At 41.2% G+C, this 21959-nt stretch overlaps 1 protein-coding gene across 2 annotated transcripts in view; it reads right to left on the bottom strand.

The window, feature by feature from the left end:
* The window catches only part of Pik3ca (phosphatidylinositol-4,5-bisphosphate 3-kinase catalytic subunit alpha), a 69048-nt gene that overhangs the window by 3949 nt on the left and 43140 nt on the right, over positions 1 to 21959 (bottom strand). For both annotated transcript variants that reach the window (NM_008839.3, XM_006535410.4), the window contains exons 6-20: positions 21452 to 21537; positions 19333 to 19438; positions 18433 to 18585; positions 18215 to 18349; positions 14085 to 14209; positions 12560 to 12641; positions 12091 to 12255; positions 11799 to 11902; positions 10237 to 10408; positions 8197 to 8303; positions 7664 to 7785; positions 5993 to 6071; positions 2132 to 2302; positions 567 to 684; positions 316 to 467 (exon numbers count right to left, since the gene is read on the bottom strand). In NM_008839.3, the coding sequence (NP_032865.2) occupies positions 316 to 467; positions 567 to 684; positions 2132 to 2302; positions 5993 to 6071; positions 7664 to 7785; positions 8197 to 8303; positions 10237 to 10408; positions 11799 to 11902; positions 12091 to 12255; positions 12560 to 12641; positions 14085 to 14209; positions 18215 to 18349; positions 18433 to 18585; positions 19333 to 19438; positions 21452 to 21537 (1877 nt within the window). The remainder of the gene's footprint in view (positions 1 to 315; positions 468 to 566; positions 685 to 2131; positions 2303 to 5992; positions 6072 to 7663; positions 7786 to 8196; positions 8304 to 10236; positions 10409 to 11798; positions 11903 to 12090; positions 12256 to 12559; positions 12642 to 14084; positions 14210 to 18214; positions 18350 to 18432; positions 18586 to 19332; positions 19439 to 21451; positions 21538 to 21959) is intronic.

The raw sequence follows: 21959 nt of genomic DNA, 5'->3' as shown, positions 1-21959 counted from the left end.
ACCAAAAAAACGTGTCGTAAGCACTATACATTACTTGACAAAATAAAGTAGGGTCTAGTTATTTAACAGCAGCTAATAATTAGGGTGTTTAAAGGTTACTTCTTTTGTAGGTTGCACTTAGCTCAATGAAAGAAGTCATCTCCACGTGCCCCAACCCCGACATCGGACAGAAGAGACAATAAAGACCGCATCCCTGCCCCACATGCAGGCAGCAGCCCTGCAGTGCACAGTGGTCACGCACACACGGTCTTGGAGCAGTGCACAGTGGGCACGCACGCACGCATGCACGCACACACGCACGGCCTTGGAGCTTACCTCTCAAACTCTCTGGTCTTGGTGTACTCTTGTGCTCCCTTACTAATCACAATCAAGAAATCCTGTGTCAACACAAATGGCACACGTTCCCGCTTATAGCCAAATTTTTTCTTCTTGTGATCCAAAAAGTGCCCAAAATCTATATGAAACAGCTTTCAAAATAAGAAATTACATTTTAGTTCAACATGCAGACATAAAAGATCTTGAGTTAATATATCTGAAGACCCAGAAGGCACTTTAAACGCCACTACCTGTCCGTCATCTTTCACCATGATGTTGCTGTTGTGCCGGTCTCCAATTCCCAAGATAAAGGTTGCCACGCAGTACCCAGCGCAGGACCGAGTGAACAGGTCAATGGCTGCATCATATCTACAGCAAGGAAATACACACCTCATATGTGCTATGGAAACGGAGTGGCTGCGGCCAAACTGGGGAAATACGGCTGACATTTCTCATTAATATCAGGAAAAAAAGTATGTCTGAAGAGCCGAGAAGTTCGGAGACTCTTAGTCTCAAAGGACTTTTCAGATGTTCCTTGGAATCTAAGCGTAATTCTTATCAGAATAAAAGAAACATCCATCATGGTCTCTTTCTCCATGGGATATGTAGCTGCAGTGTGTGAAGGCCAGGAGTTAGCACTCGCTGTCTTCTAGCATTCTCTTATTCCTTTAAGGATTTGTTTTTACTTATGTGTTTTTTTTGTGTGTGAATGGAAACACACCTGTGGAGGCCCAAGAGCGTGTGTGGCCCCATGGAGCTAGAGACAGGCAGTTAAAACTCTCAGATATGGTGCCAGGAAGCAAATCTAAGTCCTCTGGAAGAACAGCAAGTGTTTTTAACAACTAAGCCAATTCCTCAGCATCTCACTGTGTAATTTTTGAGACAAGGTCTCTCACTGACCTGGGGCTCACCACTGACTGTACTGTGGGCAAGCCAGCCCCTAAGATGGAACTGTTCAGGCTCCTTGCTTTGAGCATACACCATGAGGCTTTTAAGGGTGTCAGAGATTGAGCTTTGGTCTTCACATGTGTGCAGTAGTACTTCCATCAGCCAAATTATCTGTATAGCTCTATAGTCCCCAGTGTTTCTTACAATACATCCCAGGCAACCTGAAACTCACAGAAACCCTCCTGGGTTAGCCACTTGAGTGCTGGAATAAGCCAAATACCCAGGAGAAAATGATTAAAAAAAAATATAAAGATAAGGTCTCACTACATATAGCCCCTGCTAGCCTGGAAACCACTATGTATACTAGGCTGGCTTCAAACTCAAGAAACATCTGCCTGCCTCTGCCTCTGTTTTTCTATGTAGCTTAGGCTGGTCTGGAACTGAAAACCCACTTGCTAAGTAATGGGATTAAAGGCATATGCCACCACTGATAGCTTTGAAAATTAATTTCTAAAATATCATTTTGAAAAACAAACTAGGAGTAAAGATTCGAATGTATAATGTTACTTTAGAAAGAGATTTCTTTTTCCTTCTAATGATATAGCTATGTATGGGCATGTGCGGCTGAGTACAGGCACTGTGAGGCCAGAACAGGGCATCAGGTTCCCGGGAGCTAAAGGTACAGGTGATTGTGAGGGACCCGCGCAGGGACTGGGAACCGAGTCGGGTTTTTCTAACTGGTACACATGTTCATTTTGTTTATAAGAATTAAAAGAAAGAGAATAAGAGACACAAGGTGATTGATCAGGGTCCACCAAAGCAATTCTTGTTCACTCACAATAACCTCCAATGTTTCAAAGTTCAGTCTATTTCTCTTGAGCTCAGTGGTGAACCACTAGCATCCCCAGGAGCACGGGAGCAAACTCACATCTCGCCCTTGTTCTTGTCCTTGAGCCATTGATGCAGTGTGTGGCTGTTGAACTGCAGCGCCCCCTTCAGGCCTCCTTTGCACTGGATTTGCATGATGGTGTGAGAGTTTCTCACCACCTCGATGAGACCCACACAGTCCCCAATGGATAGACAGCCATAAGGTAGCATGCTGGAAATTGACAAAGGCAGAATCTTAAAACAGCAAATACTTTTAATTAAAATAAAAATATAATCACACCATCCTCCTACTGTCCCCTTTAGTCATTTGCATGCACATTCTGTTGCTCGATCTCAAACTCACAGACCTTTACTTCCTTGTTGGTACTTACGCACCGTCTTCCTGAATATGTTTAATACAGTCCATATAATATAATGTTACTTGTATACATGTTTTCAGGGCAGACCACTTGGGATTGGACAATCTAGGGGCTCTTCCATCTGGGGACATTGTCTCCCACTTTCAGCATTTCTTAGTTGCCTGCAGTCTCTGTCTAGGGTTGTGGCCTCAGGTGATTCCCTCTACCTCATTAGCATGCCTACTGCTGTCATCGTTGTTCATGTCTTGTAAATCTGAAAATATATATATATGCTTCCTGCCTTGATGATAACAGACTGGACCTCTGAACCTGTAAGCCTGACCTAATTAAATGTTGTTCTTATAAGAGTTGCCTTGATCATGGTGTCTCTTCTCAGCATCTCAGAATCTCTACATTCAATTAGTTAAGTTTATCACACAAATGACCTTTGTCTTAACATACTCTTTACTTTTTTATACTGACAAAACTATTCCTAAAAATGAGCCCATCTAAAATCAAATCATGGTCTGTTAAGGTGCCATTTTGTACGGAACAAAACCATCTGTATTAAATAAAGCTCTGACGGGGACTGGATAGACAGATGGTTAAAAGCGTTGCCTGCTCTTCCAGATGACCCAGGTTTGGTTCCCAGCACCCATATGGTAGCTCACAGTCTTCTGTAATCCAATTCTTGGGGATCTTTCTGCCTTGTGGTGGTTAGAATATGTTTGGGCCAGGGACTGGCACTATTAGGAGGTGTGGCCTCGTTAGAGGAATGTGTCACTTCGGGGTGGGCTCTGAGACTCTTCTCCTAGTTGCCTAGAAGCCAAGTCTTCTCCTGTTTGCCTTTGGAACAAGATGTAGAACTCTCAGCTACCATGTCTGTCTGGATGCTGCCATGCTTCCTGCCTTGATGATAACAGACTGGACCTCTGAACCTGTAAGCCTGACCTAATTAAATGTTGTTCTTATAAGAGTTGCCTTGATCATGGTGTCTCTTCTCAGCAGTGGGAACCCTAACTAAGACAGACCTCCATTGGCACCAGGCATGCATGTGGTAGGTATTCATACATACATGCAGCAAATACTCATATACATAAAACAGAATAAAAAGTTAAAACCCCCCCAAAACAAAAAAAGTGAGAAGACTGACTTCCACATTCTTTCAAAACGTGTTTTTGTCTGGGTCTGCTGACCAACTGTATTTTAAAAAGTGATTAATTCACTCATCGATTATTTTTTGTCTATGCATGCGCCCGTTTACATGAGTTTACATGCTGCCACTTGGGTGCTGGAAGCCAACTCTGGGTCCTCCGCAAGAGCATCCCGTAGTTAAGCACTGGTGCACATGAGCAGGTCGATGTGGATGGTTGTTTTATTTTTCTAAGATGTTTCTATCTCAGCTTCCCTAGTGCATGGCTCACAGGTATATGATATCATACTTCGTTTAAACGAAGTACATGAAGAAGCATGTATACACAGGTAGCCAGGAAAAGGAAGGATTATGTGATGGTTTTCCTTGATACTATTCTATAGTCTAATAAGATATTTGAGTTGCAATGTGAACTATAAAACTGTATCAATAAACTTGATGGCTACATCTAAATTGACGTGTGTTGTAGGTTTTAACATTAAGGACATTATGGGTCCCTATACTACTCATTTAGAAGATAGTCTGCCTTGTGAGTTTTATAAATTTTCTAAACTTACTTTTTATTATGACATAATAAAAGATAAAATATATATTTTTTTGATTTGGTCTTGATATGCAGCCCTGGCTAGCCTGGTAACCACCTTCACCTCCTGACCAGAATCCTCCTGCCTCCGTCTCAGGTATGGGATTACAGATGTGCACATCATGCCTGGCCACAAGTATAGATGCTAGCACCAATCGCATTTAGAAAGTTCAAGCTGGACTATAGTTTGGGGAATAGTGTTTTCACAATTCTAATATTCCCTCAGAAATTCAAATTTTATTACTGGCAACAAAACTGCCATAGCTGTTTTCCTTTAAACGACACACGAAGGAGGTTTACTTTCAAAGAAAACACCTGTCAAATAGCCTAACTGAATTATGGCTTGACCGTTAGATGTTAAATTTTGGTATTTTTGGAACAGGAGTTTGCTATATCTGGGATGGCCCTGGACTTTTTAAGATAGTCCAGGTTGGCCTGAACTCTGGATTTGTCTGCCTTAGTATTCTGACTTCAGGGCTTATAGGCAAAGTATCTACACTTGATTTATCAGTTTGTTTTTAAAGTAAAAATGGTATTCCGTGAAAAAGCACCTAGTTCTACAACTTACATCCATAAATGCTCTTCTGTGATATCTGTATTTGTGGATATGGATGAAGCGGTTCTGGGTACTTTTATCTTGTACTGAATATTGAAGAGACACACAGTGTGCGCAGTCAAGGTGGGGCCACGTCCCTGACAGGCGCACAGCTCTGGATCACTCTTCTTCTGTGGTCAACACAGCTGAAAGGAGTTAGAGATCTGAGGAGAGCTCTGACGTCAGACATGGAGTGCGGAGTATGGAGTTTGCTCTGTTGGATTTCAGTCTTGCTTTGGTCTTGTTTCTCCTCACTGTGCTCTTTCCTTCCTTCTAGAATGATGATGTATACTCTGTACTACAGTATGTTGGAGCTATGTAAATGTGCTTTAACCGGGGATTGAGTCTCAGAAGAGCCTTTGGACTTAAAACAGTTGAGATGGTGAAAGACTAAGGAGACTTTTGAAGTGGGACTAACTGTATTTTGCACTCTGATATAGCTATAAGTCTATTTAGGCCAGTGTGTGGACTGTGCTGTTCTGAAGATGGTCCCTAGAGGCTCATGTATTTGCATACTTAATCCCTATTGATGAACTATTTGGGAAGGAATAGGAAGTGTGGCCTTGTTGGAGGAGGTGTGTTACCAGGTGTGGGCTTTGAGGTTTCAAAAGCACTAGAAGCAAGGACTATGAGAGCATAGAACATTCTGCAAAGTTAGGGGGAGAGAATACAGATGGTCACAAAAAAGGTGGTGGGGGGGAGAAACTGATAAAAACTTCAGTTGCTTTGCTAAAAATTGATAAAAGATAGCTTTAGGATTACTGAATTTCTATGATGAAACTTACTTCTGAAAAATATTTTTAAATTTGTGTGTATGAATGTATGTAAGTGTGTATGCATAAATACGTGTGGGTATCTGTGGGGATCCAAAGAGGGTGCTGGATTCCCTGGGGTTAGAATCAATCAATGTGGTTCCAACTCCCAAACAAGCTCTGCTCTTCTGCAAGAACAGCAAGTGCTTCCTAACTCCTGGGTCTGTTCTAATCCTAATGGTGATACTCCAGGGATGGGCGACCTTAAGACACTCACAAGACAGTTCTTTTCACTTAGACGAGTCTCTTCAGCTATTGGGTCATGCAAGAGAAAAAGCACAAGGCAGCCAAGAGTGCCTCCTCCTAGTCACTACTGTCTGTTTTTGTTTGTTTTATAAACATTTTTAATATAGGCCTTCAGAGGCTTTTCCATTAAGATTTTAGTTAATTCTCTTAAGATAATTTTCAACCCATGCCTACCGAAGGTCAAGGCCTTGGTTTTGCCAGATGTTCTCCATGATTCGGATGATCTGAAGGGTTAACATATCTTGCCGTAAGTCTGAAATTCAAGTATATACACCACCACTTAGCACCATTGTTTTCAGATGAAAATAAAGAACTGTATTCAATGTTCAAGATAACTCATAAGACAGCAGCGCTTTAATTTTTTAATCCAGTTCTAAAATATTTGCACAATCATCTTGGTAACAAGATATTTCAAAAAGTTCCAAGTCTATTTAAAATATTTACCTTTATGAAGAATGAAGTCTAAATTTGGTTATAAGGCAATCCTGGGGCCAACAGCACTCACTGTTTTCTCATTTGTTCTTCTCACAAGCCACTGGTGAGCCCCTCTTCCTGTAGCCCGTTCTCCACATAAATGCCCTAGTTTCTCAGAAGATTGCACTCTGTCTCATGGTTCTTTCACTTTTGGAATTAGCTGCTGAAAAGTCTTTGTCCAAACTTTAAGCTATAGAGGGCAGGCTCTGCCATAGTCCTAGGATCCAGCACACAGATATTTTGGATGCTATACAAACCACCCTTGCATACAGGAAGTAAGCCAAGGCAGGCAAGGATTCCAAGGCTCCCGATTCGGAAGGAGATCACATTTTAGCTCACTTGGGGAAGGCTGATACCAGGCTGACAGTCAACTGGAGGTTGAGATCAGGTTTTGACTGTCACCTATTTAAAGACTTCTCTGAGATGATACTCTTTGAAACAGAATCTCACGTAGCCTAGGCTGTCCTTCAATATGCTATGTAGCTTCCTGCCTTCATTTCCCAAGTGCTGTGACTACAGTTGCATGTCTCTGTGTCCAGCTCAAACAACTCTGATGGAGAGATTGCTTCAGTGTAGTGTCAAGACCACCTTTACTCATGTAGTTCTGACCATTCCCCTCCTGTAATGTCAGCTTTCCTCAGCCCCAGTGTAGCTAAGGAGAATGGACCAGCTTTGGTCTTTCTTTGGAGTCTCATATTCTGGGTGAATTCTTAAGCACACACACACACACAGACACACACACACACAGACACAGACACACACACACACACACAGAGACACACACACACACAGACACACACATACACACATACACACACACATACACACAGACACACACAGACACACACAGACACACACACACACACACACACACACACACACACACACACACACACACACACTTTTTTTTTCTCCTGCTAGTCTGGCTTCTGTCAATTTAATTCACAGTCTGACCCAGGAATGAATAAGGGCAGAGACTTGCTATTTTTGCTTTCCTAACTTATGAACACTCCCAGGGGGATGGAAAGGAGTACTCGACTCAGAATTCTAGGAGTCAGCCTTCAGTTATCTCACCCGGTTGCTAAGACTCAGAACAAGTGACTTCCTTATAGCAGGAGGGTCTGCCTTCAGGGCAGATAGGGGAGCTGAGGAGTGTCTGCATATGCCTACTCTCTGCAGACCTTTAGTATCTCCAGATATTAAAGCATAATACCCCAGTTCCCCAGACGTCTCCACAGACACACTGTAAAGCATTCTAGATGTCGTGCGTGCTGCACTCCCTAACGGTTAAACGGTTGCCATGGTTCACAAACATCTTGTGTACAAAGACAGCAGCGTGCACCCAGCATGAGCTCACTGTGCTCTCCTCACCGTCGCCATTTTTAAAGATGATCTCATTGTTCTGAAACAGTAGCTCTGACATGATGTCTGGGTTCTCCCAATTCAACCACAGTGGCCTTTTTGCAGAGGACATAATTCGACACTCTTCAAGCCTGTAAAAGAGTTTAAGACTTTACCAGGCACTTTAACTTTTTACACTCTTGGTCTTTGGGCTTACTTAAAATTCATACACAATATAACCTTTTCAAGTTTTATAAGACTTAAAAAATTTTAAAAACCAATAAACATTAATCTTAAAAATGTTTATATAAATTTCCAGCCAATCTAAGAATACATAATTCGTTTTATATAGACCATTTCCAACTTCTTGTCCCTGATATCAGAATTTATAACCATAGAAAGATTTAAACTATTATCAAAGTAGCAGAAACTAAATAAATGTAGCTGTAGTTTAAGGCTATTTTACTATTGCTGTCTTATAAGAATTGGAGGGTTGGATTTTTGTTAAGACTTATATGGAAAAATACTTACTGAAACATATCAACAAGGGGCCTTAACCTTACCTGAGGTTTCCTAGTTGGTGAGCAGGATTCAGAGGGGACAGAAAACCCTGCAAAGCATCCATGAAGTCTGGCTGTCTCATCTGTTCAACCAAAAACTTCATCTGTACCTGATAACAAAGCACAGCCCGAATGAGAAGTGCAGTTCATAAGGGGAAAGTAGCTGCTGCTTCCTTTGACACTGGGACTGCAGCAGTGCTCTGTGCTTCTCTGCCCTAGGCCAGGCCAACTCTGCTGCCTGGGAAGTCCATGACTGCAGCAGTATTATTGGGGAGAGTCAGGGTGGGATCACGGTTCCAGAAGGCAAGCTCTGTTGGATGACGTGACTCTAAGCCAAGTTTCTCAAGTACTTCTTGCTGACCAGCCATGGTTTTCATAAATGAATGTGCATTAAAACCTTGCCCTGCCACTTGTATACTGGTTGCTTTCACAGCTAAGTTTTATGTGGTCTGAAAGAGTCAAGCCCTGGCCCCTGGCACTGCACTGAGAAGGTCTGCTGGTCCTTATCTGAGCACAAGGAAAAGACCGGTCTACTTTAGATTTCAGCTTAGTATTCTCTCTTCTAGGCTCTGTTAGAGAACTTCAAACATTCACAGTTAGGTAAAAAAGAGTGAGGATGGAAAAATCTAGAAAAGCATTTGCTGTAGAGAACCTCACACTCCATGCACTTTATACTGTATAGATCTATCCATCTATTCAGAACTATCAAGCAGTATCGGACATACTTAAAGGAAATGTTCATTTATTGAAAATAAAAAATGTGATGGAACAAAAGAGGTTCCGGTAGTAACGCGCAGTTCTCCCCCTAAAATCTGGAGTGAGGTTCCCCACTTCTCTCTATTAAGTGAACAGCTAGAAATTCTCACTAGCAGACTTTTGAGTAAAGGTAAAAAGACTGAGATCTCTGTTTGCCTCCAATGTTAGCACAGGGCCATCCATACTCTAGTATAGACACAAAGCTATCTACAGGAACCAAGTGTGACTTCAGGTCCTCACCATAATCTCATTCAGGCTGCCAGTGAGTTGAGTCATGAACCCCTCTTTTTTAATGAAGCCACTGTAGAAGAGTCATTATCTAATACGCAAACTTGAGCACAGAATACATGCTTAAGAAATTATCTTTTCAAAGCTCCTGAGATAGAAGTATTTTTTTTCTTTAAGTTTCAAAGCAGTGCCCTGTTGCCCAGGTTCATCACATCAGGAAAAGCACAATTCCTTCTGATCTGTCTTTTTACACTCGTTTCTTTACTCACGCACATGTACCACAGAAGACACTACACCACAGCCTGGTTGGTGTGCTGCTGGGGCTGACCTTGTGCTTGCCATTCATGTACCAGCAACAGCTATGCTCTGGCCACTTTTACATATTTTCTAATAATCTCTATTTGAGTTTATATGCTGCACTTTCAAAGAGTCAACTCAGTCACATATTTTAAGGCCTCTAAATTAATACAGTAACTTTCTTTTAGCTTGAATGCACCAACTTTAAAATAGTTGTTTTTCTTTTCAGTATTATTAACATAGATGTTGGGAAAAAACTGATTCTGTAATACTAATTTATGTTCTTTGGGTATTGGGAATGAGTTGGTGAATGGATTCTGCTATTTCACCGAGGGGAGGCTACGCTTGCTTTTCAGTTGGCAGTAGTGAGAGAAGAGGGTGGGAGGTCCCGAGGACCTGAGTGTGACAGGTGCACCGAGGCCAGTTAAATTCACTGCTCCTTATTTTTGGAATCATGACCAACATTATTAATTACATCACTTACAGCCATGTAAAAGAGCACACAGTGGGCATGCTCAAAGGAGGTGACAAGTGCTTTGCCTGTCACGTGATTAGCTTCTTTCTCACAAGCACTATGTTTAAAGTATTGTTTTTATTTTACAGTTGAAGAAAATGAGTCCTAGGAGCCCACATAATATATCTACAACACAACTGGCAGGCAGTAGAACTCAAATCCAAACTGTAAGAACTACACTCTACGTGTGCACTGTGCTCCAACTTCAAGGGAAGTCTCCAGAAGCAATGGGAGAGCCGCTCACACACCTTTTGTGTCTCATCCTTCTTCTCCTGCTTAAGGATGTCCGTTAGGTTGATGAGCTTCTCCATGGCCTCTACTTGTCTGTTCAGGTGCTTCAGATACATCCCACAGGCACGGCAGTAGGACTCCAATAGCAGGCCAAACCTCTGACTGACAGTCTTATTGTGCATCTCAGATCTAAAAGAATAGGCAAAATTTATCTGTGTATACGCAGTCTTTCTATTTTTGTTTTATGCATATGGGTATTTGCCTGCATTTCTGCCTGTGCACCATGTACATTCAGTACCTGTGGAGGCCAGAAAAGAATGCTAGACTGTTGTGAGCTGTCATGTGAGTACTGGGAATTCAGCTCAGGTCCTCTGGGAGAGCTCTAATCCCTGAGCTGTCTTCTCCAGCCCTACAAGTAGTTTTGTTTGTTTGTTTTTTAAGTGTCTAGATAAGACAAAACTGTAATCTTGATCAAGAGCATATACAGAATAGCAAATACATGGAGCCAGGCAGTGAGCTTGGTTTTTATTCTAATTCAGGTATTGATCTTAATCTAGTCTTAAATTAGCATATATGCTTTCTCAAAAGATAGAAAAACCCTTTTCCTAGTCCAATACATGTTTTAATCAATAACACAAACGTTTAAAACCGACCAATTTAGAAGAAAATAACCAAGTGTTTCAGGTAGGGAGGTGTAAATTTAATAACAAACTAGGTATTCTACTGATTTAGGCTTTATTTTAGCTACTTTTAATTCATTAATCTCAATGTAAAATACAAAAGGAGCAAGTAGAAAAGGAGAATAATAAAGTAAACTGAAGCAGGTAAAAAGCTAATTGAGTTTTCCAAGTCTCCTGCAAGCATGTTTACATTTTCCCAACTGCCTCTACATTTATTTTAAACATAGCTTCTCTAAATACCTACTTTAACAGGAAAAAAGTACAAAAAACAAAGCTACACTAGACACAAACCTGTTTCTAAATTTCTTGTACTCTAGGTAGTTTGTGACAACTTTGAGTACTATAGCACACTTCCAAAAGTTGTTCATCCCCCCAACACACACACACACACACACACACACAGACACAGACACACACACACACACAGAGACACACAGACACACACACACACAGACACACACACACACACACACACACACACACACACACACACGCAGCAGCAGCAGCAGCAGCAGCAGCATCTCTCTATGAAGCACAGGCTGGGCTGGTAGTTGGGATTCTCCTACCTTAGCTTATTTTCTCACAAGAAACCTGGTAATTTGGCATCATCACTCTGAATTCCTAGATAGACTTTTATTTTGGGACAATGTCATCTACGTACACAGTGAAACCTACCACAGCATTAATTTGCATCTGGCAAATTTTACTTGGCTCAAAATAGAAGCAAATCCTTCAAAAATATTTGTACTAACCACGCAGAATTTAGTTCTGACTTATGTTGGTCATTTAATTCCAAAAAAAGAACTGTGCAACAGGCCTGCAGCATAGAGCAGCTTTCCAGACAGACGCAGCAGCAGCAGCAAGACGCATGCACTTACTAGGGAAATAATCTGACTTACTTTAAATGCCAAAAGAAAAAATGGCCAATCCTTTGATTTGTCAATGCTTTCTTGAGTAAAAATCTCACAAGCAGGTTATCCAAATACTGTTCATATTTTAAGACCTGAGGAATCAGAAGAAAAGCGACAAAAATTCAGATGAATCAGGTCCATTTCTCTATGGCTGAACTTAAAGAAAAAAAATTCTATACATAAAGTAATAAATGGATTTTTAAAAAGCATAAAACTAATGCTGCTACTTTGATAAGCTGTACAGAGGTGGAACAAAGCATTTCAGTTTCTGGTATCTTACCTGTACAAGTTGAATGAGGTACTGAGAAAGTTTGTCATCTGTTAAATATTTTTCTAAGCACCGAACAGCAAAACTCCGAACCATAGGATCTGGATAGTTACAGTCCAGGAGTTCCATGGCTTGCTCTGGTTTGATTGGAGGCCAATCTTTTACTAAGCAGTACATCTGCGAACAGAGAATAAGAGTAAATCGTGGGGTGAAGGGGAAAAAAAAAAAAAAGAATAAATGGTATGTGAAAGTCTAAAACACTGTTTTTAACATCTTATTTAAACTTAGCTTAAATGAATTATCTTAATTTGCTTTATATTTTTAAATTCTATTAGTTTTACATATGAAAATGATTATGACTGGCATTTTCTTAATTATCATAATAATTTAGTCTTATTCTTCCTCTAAATTGATGCGGATTTTCTGAGAGTTGATTTAATCAACCCATGGGTACTGCACAAGAGTCTCTAAATAATCTCACCTGGGCCACTTCGTCTCTGGAATTCCACTTGACAGACAGAAGCAATTTGGGTAGGATTTCAGGAATAGTTACGCAGTAGTGTCTGTTGGGGAGATAATAAAGACCATGGCGACATGTGAAGGACTAACATCTTATTCCCATCATGCATCAGAATCAACTTCTAAGTTTCTTATTACTACTAGCCTACATGAACACCCAAACTTGTGTTGAAGGCTCTGGTTGTACATTTATTTCGTATCTACTCAGATACAGATAAAATGGTAAAGATGAAGGATTCAAATGGAGGATAAAGGTGAGCTGAGAGGTAAGAACAATTACATCTCTGCGACTCTGCTCTTCAGGCACTCCAACAGTTCACCTCTGTGAACTTCATGAGCTTACTGGACGAGATCCGTGCTTCACAGATTCTCTATAGATTATGGACTATAACTCCTTCGGTTAGATGCACCAGTGTAGGGAGCCGGTGAGCTAGCCAATGGGTAAAGGTGCTTTCCACCGAGCCTGATGATGTGTGTAGACAGTGAAAGGGGAGCTGACTCCTCAAGACTGTCCTCCAGTCTCTCCATGCATACTGTGTCATAAGAGAGCCCCACCCCACAATCACAAGTGCAGTGTAATAAAGAAAAAAAAAATGCACCAGCGTCTCAAGGAGCAGCAGGATTGTTTCTTTCATAAGGAAAAATGTAAGCCAACAAAGCCATGAAGAACTGGTCTAACACGCACATGAGCGCATGCGTGGGTTCCTGCTTGAACTTCATGTTTAAAAAAACCCTAGAAAAACAAATTGTCAGTCTGGGGTGACAACGCAGTTGCAGAGTATGTGCTTAGCTTGTAGACGGCTGCAGATTAAATCACTACCGTCGATTAAAAACATTTTCTTTTAAAAAGCTTGGGGATGTGGATGTACCTAGGTTGGTGACATGTTTGCCTAGCATGCACGAGGCCTGGGTTTCATACCAATTTACAGTACCTTGTAAACCAGGTGTGGGGCTACATGCCTGCAATCCTAGTACTTAGGAGGTGGAGGCAGGAGCATAAGCTCAAAGTTATCCTTAACTACAGTTCAAGGCCAGTTTGAGCTGAAACCCTGCCCCAACAAAAAAAGAAAAAACAAAAACAAAAAAAACCCAATTTTTAAATGTTTATGTATCAACATAGAATGTTTTTCTAGAAAGAAATATCTGTATCCATACTTTTGAAAAGGTCACCATCAATAAAGAAAGTAACATTTCAATTACGTCTTGTTTATTCTACTAGGTATGGTAAGAAATATGGTTAACACCAAGCCAGGAGTGATGGGGAACACCTGTAATCCCAGCATCAGTTAGGAGGCTGAGCTGGAGGACTTCCAGGAAGAGGCAGCCTGGCTATACCCTGAGCTCACAACTAACCTGGACTACAGTGAGAGACTCAACCTCCAAAACAACAACCAAATGATGTGTGTGCTGGGTCACTCACACGGTGTCCCTGACAGGAAGAAGGTCCCTCGGCCTTCAGCCTTGAGAGCCTCACTCCCCACACTTGCCTGTGGCTCCATAGGAAGTCTTTCTCTTGTTCAGTGATTTCAGATAGTGGGTCCCGGGTGCAAAGTGCTCGGAGCTGTTCCTTGTCATTTTCTCTTAACTCATTGTCTCTGGCTAGTCTGTTACTCTGTAAAATAAAGCTCGATTTTATATGGATTTCTCTGCCATGATTTCCTTGGATATTCATGAATACATATTTGAAAAAGCAAACTGGTGCTTAATAAACCTCACATAGCTTATTAACTATTACAAAAACAATCTGTTATTCTCACTCAACTCATTTAAAATAGTACCTGTAGAACAGATGCAGGTATGCGGCTATTATCACCACCAACAAGTAGAACAGTGACTCCCAGCTTAGACTTGGCGAAGGGGAAGAGCCTCTCCCTGATGAGGCTCTTCCTACACTCCACTAACTATATAGCCTGATACTGCTGTGACAGAAAGATGAAAAGGTAGTAGTATCCTAAAATAAAAATGCAAACCCTTTCATGTTCCTTGCTAAATCATCCTCGTAACTATTGGCAAGCTTTTAAATGTAAACTAAGAAAGATGAAAAGATGAAAAGATGAGCTCAATCATTAAAGCACTGTGCATTTCAACATTAAGGAACTACACAAAAAGTAACAAACTTATCATGTAATCCCAGGAAAAAGATAGATTTATTCTCTTTAAATACTCTAAGTCTTTGAATAACAAACACCCCAAATTATCCCTGAGTATTACCATGTAATGAAACAAAACAACCAAACAAAACCAAGAGGTCCCATGAGAGGCACACTGATTAGATAAAGATGCTTACTGCCAAGCCCAACAACCTGGGGCTCATCCCTGGGACTCACATGGTTGAAGGAGAGACCTACTCCACAACGCTGTCTCTGAGCTGCACATGTAATGTAAGCTGGGGCATGCACACACTTCCCACCACTTACAAAACACAAGACATCTGAACTGTGATTACAGATGCTTATTAATACATTATACAAAACGGGTGTCCTCCTTGTTAGTGGTCTTTATGTACTCATGCATCCTGAAGTTATACAACAGAATGAGGACAATCTAAGTGAACATTATCATTGAACAAGCACTTTTAAGTATGTTCTGCACCCACTTTCATTCTTGCTGTTTGTGTTACAAAGTAGATTCTTCTCAAAGAGTACCCATTCTAGTAGCAGAGTTTTCTAAACAGGAAGTCTGTCTAATGGAGAAACTGGAAGACAGCTAGGGAGAGCAACAGCCAGTGGCTATGGACAGAGACAGCAGAGGAGGGAGGGGTCTAGTATGTGAGCTGGCAGCTTAGACTGACAAGTGTTTTACTGAGAGCTACCTAAGGGATGAATGCCATGATTTGATCTATGTTTCATGTCGCCTTTTGCAGCTATTCCAAAAAAGGAAGGGAAATCAGTTAGGAGGCTACTACATGGGTCTAGACCAGAAACCTGTTGTCTTAAATCATTACTAATTATCATCAGCGTGCAACGGACTCCATCTGCTTCTGTACTTTTGAAATGTTTATGTTAATATGAAATAATTTACAGAAAATCAGGAAAGACAACTGTACTATGTATCTTAATGAGAATCTAAGCAAAATAAACTTAGTGTTTTCTCACCTGTATCTCACCTTGAAATATCTTTGTGAAACTATAAATAACACTGTCATAAGAGAATGTTTGACACTGAGGGCTCATACTTTTGCTGAAAACAACAAGATGGCCATTTTTTCATGTTCAACAGTTATAAATCATTTTAATCATTTATTTCATCATTTCATTATAAATCATTTCATTTATATTAAAATCACATGATCAAGGAAAGACTTCTTCATCACTATTTTACTTTCATAGGCCTCTGCATATCTATCTGCCTTCTACATTCCGTCATGTAGAAATGTATGGAGTCAATTTTGCTGCTGAACAGTATGGTGCTCAATTTGGATGCCTAGCATGAGTGGACTGAGCAAAGCTCTGTTAGCAAAGCACATCATGGCTGTGAGAGGCTCTAGAGAGGTGAGGGGGGAGGAGGAGGAGGAGGAAGAGGAAGAGGAGGAGGAGGAGGAAGAGGAGGAGGAGGAGGAATGCCTACCCTGAGGTAGGAGCATTAGCTAACACAGGGGAGACCTGGACAGAGCAGAGGGAAGGAGGACGGCTGTGTTTAGGCTTCCTCTGTTCCCTACCCAGCAGATACCTGGAGCACCACCATGAAGCTGCTCTGCTCCATGCACCTGCCCCACCATGAGGAACAAAGACCCCTAAACAGGAGCCAAAAATACGTCTTCCCTTCCTCGATTTTTTGTTTTAGATTTTTTTAAATTAGGTATTTATTTCATTTACATTTCCAATGCTATCCCAAAAGTCCCCCACACGCTCCCCCACCCACCCACTCCCACTTCTTGGCCCTGGTGAGAAAATTATTTTACATCTACAGATGTCTAGCTGTGGTCTGTGTACATGTCTTATACCTGCAGAGGTCAGACAAAGGCAATGGATCCTAGAACTGTATGTCTGTGAGCCATGATGTGTGTGTATTCACATATGTAATATATATTACACACACATATATATCAAATATGAATATAATATGGGTCCTCTGTAAGAACAAGCCATCTTTTTATAGCCAACTCCCTTGTTTTTCTCAGTGTATAGTAATAAAAAGTGATACACATCATGGAACATGAAATAAATACCACATATGGGATAGAGTTTTTGGCACAAAATATAGAGATTGAATCACTCTTATTCGATTACTAACTCTACATAAATACTATCTGTCACTGGAAATACTTTCCCCACTCCTTTTATCCTAATGAGGATACACTGTTTGACAACGCACTTACAGACAAGTCTCACCATCAAGTCTGAAGCTGTGACTCTGAGGTGGGGTGACTTTCCCTGTCTCCCATGGACTTCTGGTTATTTCTGGAGACATTTTTGATCGTGAGTTTAGTGCTAGTGCTTCAGAGGCCATAAATATGGTTCAGCATTCTGTCACACACAGCATAATCTACAAACAGGATGCACTTGGCATTCAGTGTAGGCTGAGCCTGAGAAACACTGATGCCCACATTCCTATGATTTTCCCAAGGAGGGAAAGTGAGAAAACTGTCTAATTAAAGTCTAAAAACATCACAAAGGGGGGAAAAAACCTTTATAAACTTGTTATTTGCAGACTCATTTAAATCACTCTTCTTGGAGATGTTACTACTGACTGGAGTGTTCTGCTGACTCTCCAGGCTATTATACCCTCCTCCTCTACATCTTTGTGTTTGGTTAGTCTTCCCCGAGCATGGAAGCAATGAAATAGAAAAGTACCTTAATATCTAGGAAGACTAAGGCTCCACAATTTTCTTACACTTCGAAACATTTCTTATATATCTAAATGGCAAACCAAAGTGTTCTCTATATTCTATAAAAATAAATAAAAGACAGTATAATTCACAAAATCTAAATTCTTACAAAGTATTACCATTGCTACAAAAAGAAATGCTTTTAGTTTATTTTGTCTTGTGTTTACACTGTGTACACAGGAAGACAACTGGTTTAAGCTGTTCTTCGGAAAGGAGCTGTTACGCGTTGTCACTCTGCCTGGCCAGGCACATGTCACAACCTCCACTCAATATTAATCAGCAAGCTTAGTGAGCAGTTCTTGATGTTCCTAACCCTGGTGCTCAAGCTTAGACAACGAGGTGAACAGGCACACTGTCTGGAGACTTTGACTACTGTGGTGGGATGGAAAGCTGCTTCTGCTGCGTCACAGTTCCCCTCGGGTTTATACATCAGCCTCAATTCCTGGTTCTCCCTGGATGTCCTGCACACCTCAGTTACTCTCAGCATAGCACTGCTCTTCCCACCTCTGTGCCCTCACCATACCATGCTCTATGATCCACAACGTCATTAGAGCATCTACACCAATGTTGTATACACAGTGGCATCTAACAGGGCTTTAAATAAAGCAAGAGTAAACAGGTACAGGTGGAATACAAGGATATAGAAAATGTTCTTTACTGAAGTCCTACTACAGAGCTCAACAGTAGCCACACCAGGACTACTGAGCCACACAACCCTTGCACACAGAGAAGAACGTGCTCATCTCTAGACACTGCTGCGGAGACAGAGGAAGCTCAGGGTGTCCTCACCAGTCCTGTATGGGAGTAACTGAATCCAGCTTCTCGGGACACGGACCAATTGGCATGTTCTTCGATCACAGACATGTCTGGAAACTTCACCACACTGCTGAACCAATCAAACTCCAACTCTAAGCATGGAGTTTCCTATAAGAGAGAACACAGGTTATTGAATATATATTATGCTTAGTTGTCATAAACAAACTAATTTCTGAAAATAAAAGGCTTACTTTATTTGGATTTGACCCAGTAACACCAATAGGGTTCAGCAGATCTTCTAACCCATGCGGTACAGGCCAGAGATTCAAAGCCATTTTCCCGGACACTAGGGTGTCTGTATAATCAAACAAGTTTATGTTTCCCCAGGCCAACGGACAGTGCTCCTTAATGAAACAAAGAAAATATTCACAATTCTGTGAATAAATCACACATTTCCAAATATGCTTCTCTGGGAGGAGAATTCAACAGTCATCTCTATAACCAAAGGAACACAAAGTCTACCAAAGCCACAGTGGCTTTTCAAAATTGAAAGGCTTTTTGTTCTGCCTTTTCTCTATTTTCAAAGGGATGTGTGAAGCAGCCCGAGAGTGAGGTGTGTGGTCACTCCAGCAGCCACTCAGTGGTTAACAAATTATATTGACATGAACTCATGACATACTTATACATCAGAAACGGACTTCTCAGGCTCTCCCAATGCACTCTTTTTTTTTTTTTTTTTTTGGTTTTTTGAGACAGGGTTTCTCTGTGTGGCCCTGGCTGTCCTGGAACTCACTCTGTAGACCAGGCTGGCCTCGAACTCAGAAATCCGCCTGCCTCTACCTCCCGAGTGCTGGGATTAAAGGGGTGTGCTACCACGCCCGGCTCCAATACGCTCTTAAATGAAAAGGTCACTAATATTTCCCAAGGCTTTAGTCAATTAGCATTTTACTAAACAAACAAACAAACAAACAAACAAACAAAAAACCACCATGGTGACACATGCCTACCATCCATACTTGAGAGCAATTGTGTGTCCAAGGGAACCCTGGGTTACATACATGGCAGGACTAGGCTGAAACAACAACCAACCAACCAGGGGGGGAGGGGGGGGATTGGGGAGCCACAGCTGGTTATGTAGCATGATACTTTACCTCCTTAGCACCCTTTCGGCCTTTAACAGAGCAGATTGAAAGGCAAAGGCGCGCAGCACGAGGAAGATCAGGAATGTATATATCATAATTCAGCCATTCATTCCACCTATAGAAAATTGACAAACCAAGCTTTATCCTGAGTGTACACATGGCTCCATACTGCATCAACACTAAAGACAAGGCAAGTGACAATCCAACAAAGATACATTTCAGAACTGTATAAAAATGACCAAAAGTTGGGGGTAGAGTGGCTTACGCCTTTATCCCAGCACTCATGAGGTTAAGTTACGCTATGAGTCTGAAGCCAGCCTGGCCTACATAGCAAGTTCCAGGTCAGCCAGAACTACACAGTAAGTCCCTGTCTCAGAAAGCTGGGGTGCGGGTGGTGTCTGAGTCAGTATTATTCGTCATACCTCAAGGGTGACGCACTACAGGACAAAGGACAGGTGGCCAGGAATGCACCAGGCAGAAACCTCATGCACTAGGACTAAGTGCATCATTTGTTATAACCAAACGGAAACTGGAAAGCCTTGGAAAATGAACAGATGTATACTCTATGTCCCAGCTCCACTGTGAACAAAACACAGGAATGTGCTATCCACAGACTGCTAATTTAACTATCCATATCTTCCAACTGCTAACAACCCAAATCCAACACTGAAATAAAGGTGCAGAAGCCACAGGCTGGACACATACATTCAGGCAAACACACAAATAAATAAAATTTTAACATTTTTCCAAGTCTACTCTCCTATCTTTCCAATAATTTCATATTAATTTCTGATTTTTTATTTTTATAAATGCTTTACTAACATTTTCATATTACCATGGATTTAACCTCTACTTTAAAAAAGATATTTTTTTGAAAGATAAATGTTTATTGTTTTGTGTGTGCTGTGTTTGTAGGGTGTGAGTGCAGGTGCCTGCAGAGGCCAGAAGAGGGTGATGCATTCCCTGAAACTGGAGTTATAGGTGGTTATGAGCTGCCCAATGGGAATGCTGGAAACTGAATTTGGGTCCTTAGGAAGAGCAGTTCTGCTGAGCCACCTCTCCAGTGCTAACTAGAAACTTTGTGAAGTAAAGACTACAAGTAAGACTTTTATAACTTGTTTGTTTGGTCAGGGTGTGGTCAGTGAGGCCCAGGCTGGCTCTGAGCAACTATGTGGCTAGAGATGTAGCTACCTACACTCCTGATCCTCCTCCCGCAGCTAGTAAAAGGCAGAAGGCTTAATAGTTACTTTATTTTTTCTAAATGTCAACACAGTAGCAACTACTTGAAATCTTACTTCTTCCTTTTGTAAAGTGTTACTCTTGGTTTTGAAACAACCAGGACAGATTATTCTGGGGCCCCTGCTTAGGGCTCCTGGAATTTTTTGGATTGATTCCTCAAAAATACTGTTCCTTTAAAATCTCCTACAATCAGCCAACCCCCTACTCCAGCAAACAAAAAGTCTGAAGAACAGGATATGAAACTGTTGTCATGTGTACCATCTACCCTCAATGATGTCGACTGAGCGACAGGCTCAGGTAAGGTGACAACTGCCTCTCCTCACCCTGACAGACAAGGGACTATCACCCTGAACTTGCCCTAGGCTCTAGGACACTCATCAATGCTGGGAATGTAACAAAGATTGCCTTTTTTTCTTTTTTGACTGTCAGAACTCAGTCTAACTTTGTTGTGGAAGTTCTTTGAGGTCTCACTACTTAGCTCTACTGCATTCTATAAAGTCCATCTTCAGTCAAGGGGTTGAGTCTTATCTTCAAAAATCTCTCACAAGAAAGACAAGGAAACAGGAGGCCTGCAAGCTCTGGACCAACCGCCTTTCACTTGTCCTCAGCAAGCCTAAGCGAGAATGAATCTCCGGGTCCCAGCAACCTGCTTTCCCACAGCAGGCCGTTTTCACTCAGACTCTCTAACTGAATTCCTAAGTGTCTGTTCCTGGGAGTCATTTGAAGGAGAGACTGCCTTAAAGTTCAGGTCTTAAATCAAGAACAAGTCTTTGACCTTGAAACAATGGAAAGATGGAAGCCAGTCACAAAAAGTCCTTATGTTCTATATGTAAATAATGGAGATACAGATAACTGGCATAAAGCTAATAACGTGTAAACACCCTCTTACCTAGGATTGGAACAAGGTACTCTTTGAGTGTTCACATTGTCACATAAGGGTTCTCCTCCATGGTAGATACCTGTTCGAACATAGATCTAAAAAGAAGAAAGAAAAATGTACACTATATACATGTATATACATACATACATGTCTCTCTCTCACACACACTCACACACACACACACACACACTTATATATAGGTAAATCAACACTCAACAGAATCAATGTAAATGAAGTGTTCTGTTCAGATGGTTTCTTTGTATAGCTTTACAATGAACTGATAGAGCCTCTTGACCACTATGAAGTTAGCAGAGCTACAAGCCTGTAGCACTATGCATGAAATACAGAGACCTTCCTTTTCCAAGATAAGCTGGTATCAGGTGTTACTTCAAACTCCTGAAGCTAGAGGAACAGTTCACAAAGACATTAAAAGCTCTGCTATGAGATGTCAACATTTTCACTTAATGGGATTAAATAAAGACTATAAAAAAGATCCTCTTTAATTCCTATCACTGTT

Source organism: Mus musculus, chromosome 3 (assembly GCF_000001635.26).
Source record: "Mus musculus strain C57BL/6J chromosome 3, GRCm38.p6 C57BL/6J".
NCBI classification, from domain to species: Eukaryota; Metazoa; Chordata; class Mammalia; order Rodentia; family Muridae; genus Mus; species Mus musculus.
The sequence above is the reverse complement of the archived record's forward strand: the minus strand, read 5'-3'. Positions and strand labels throughout refer to the sequence as shown.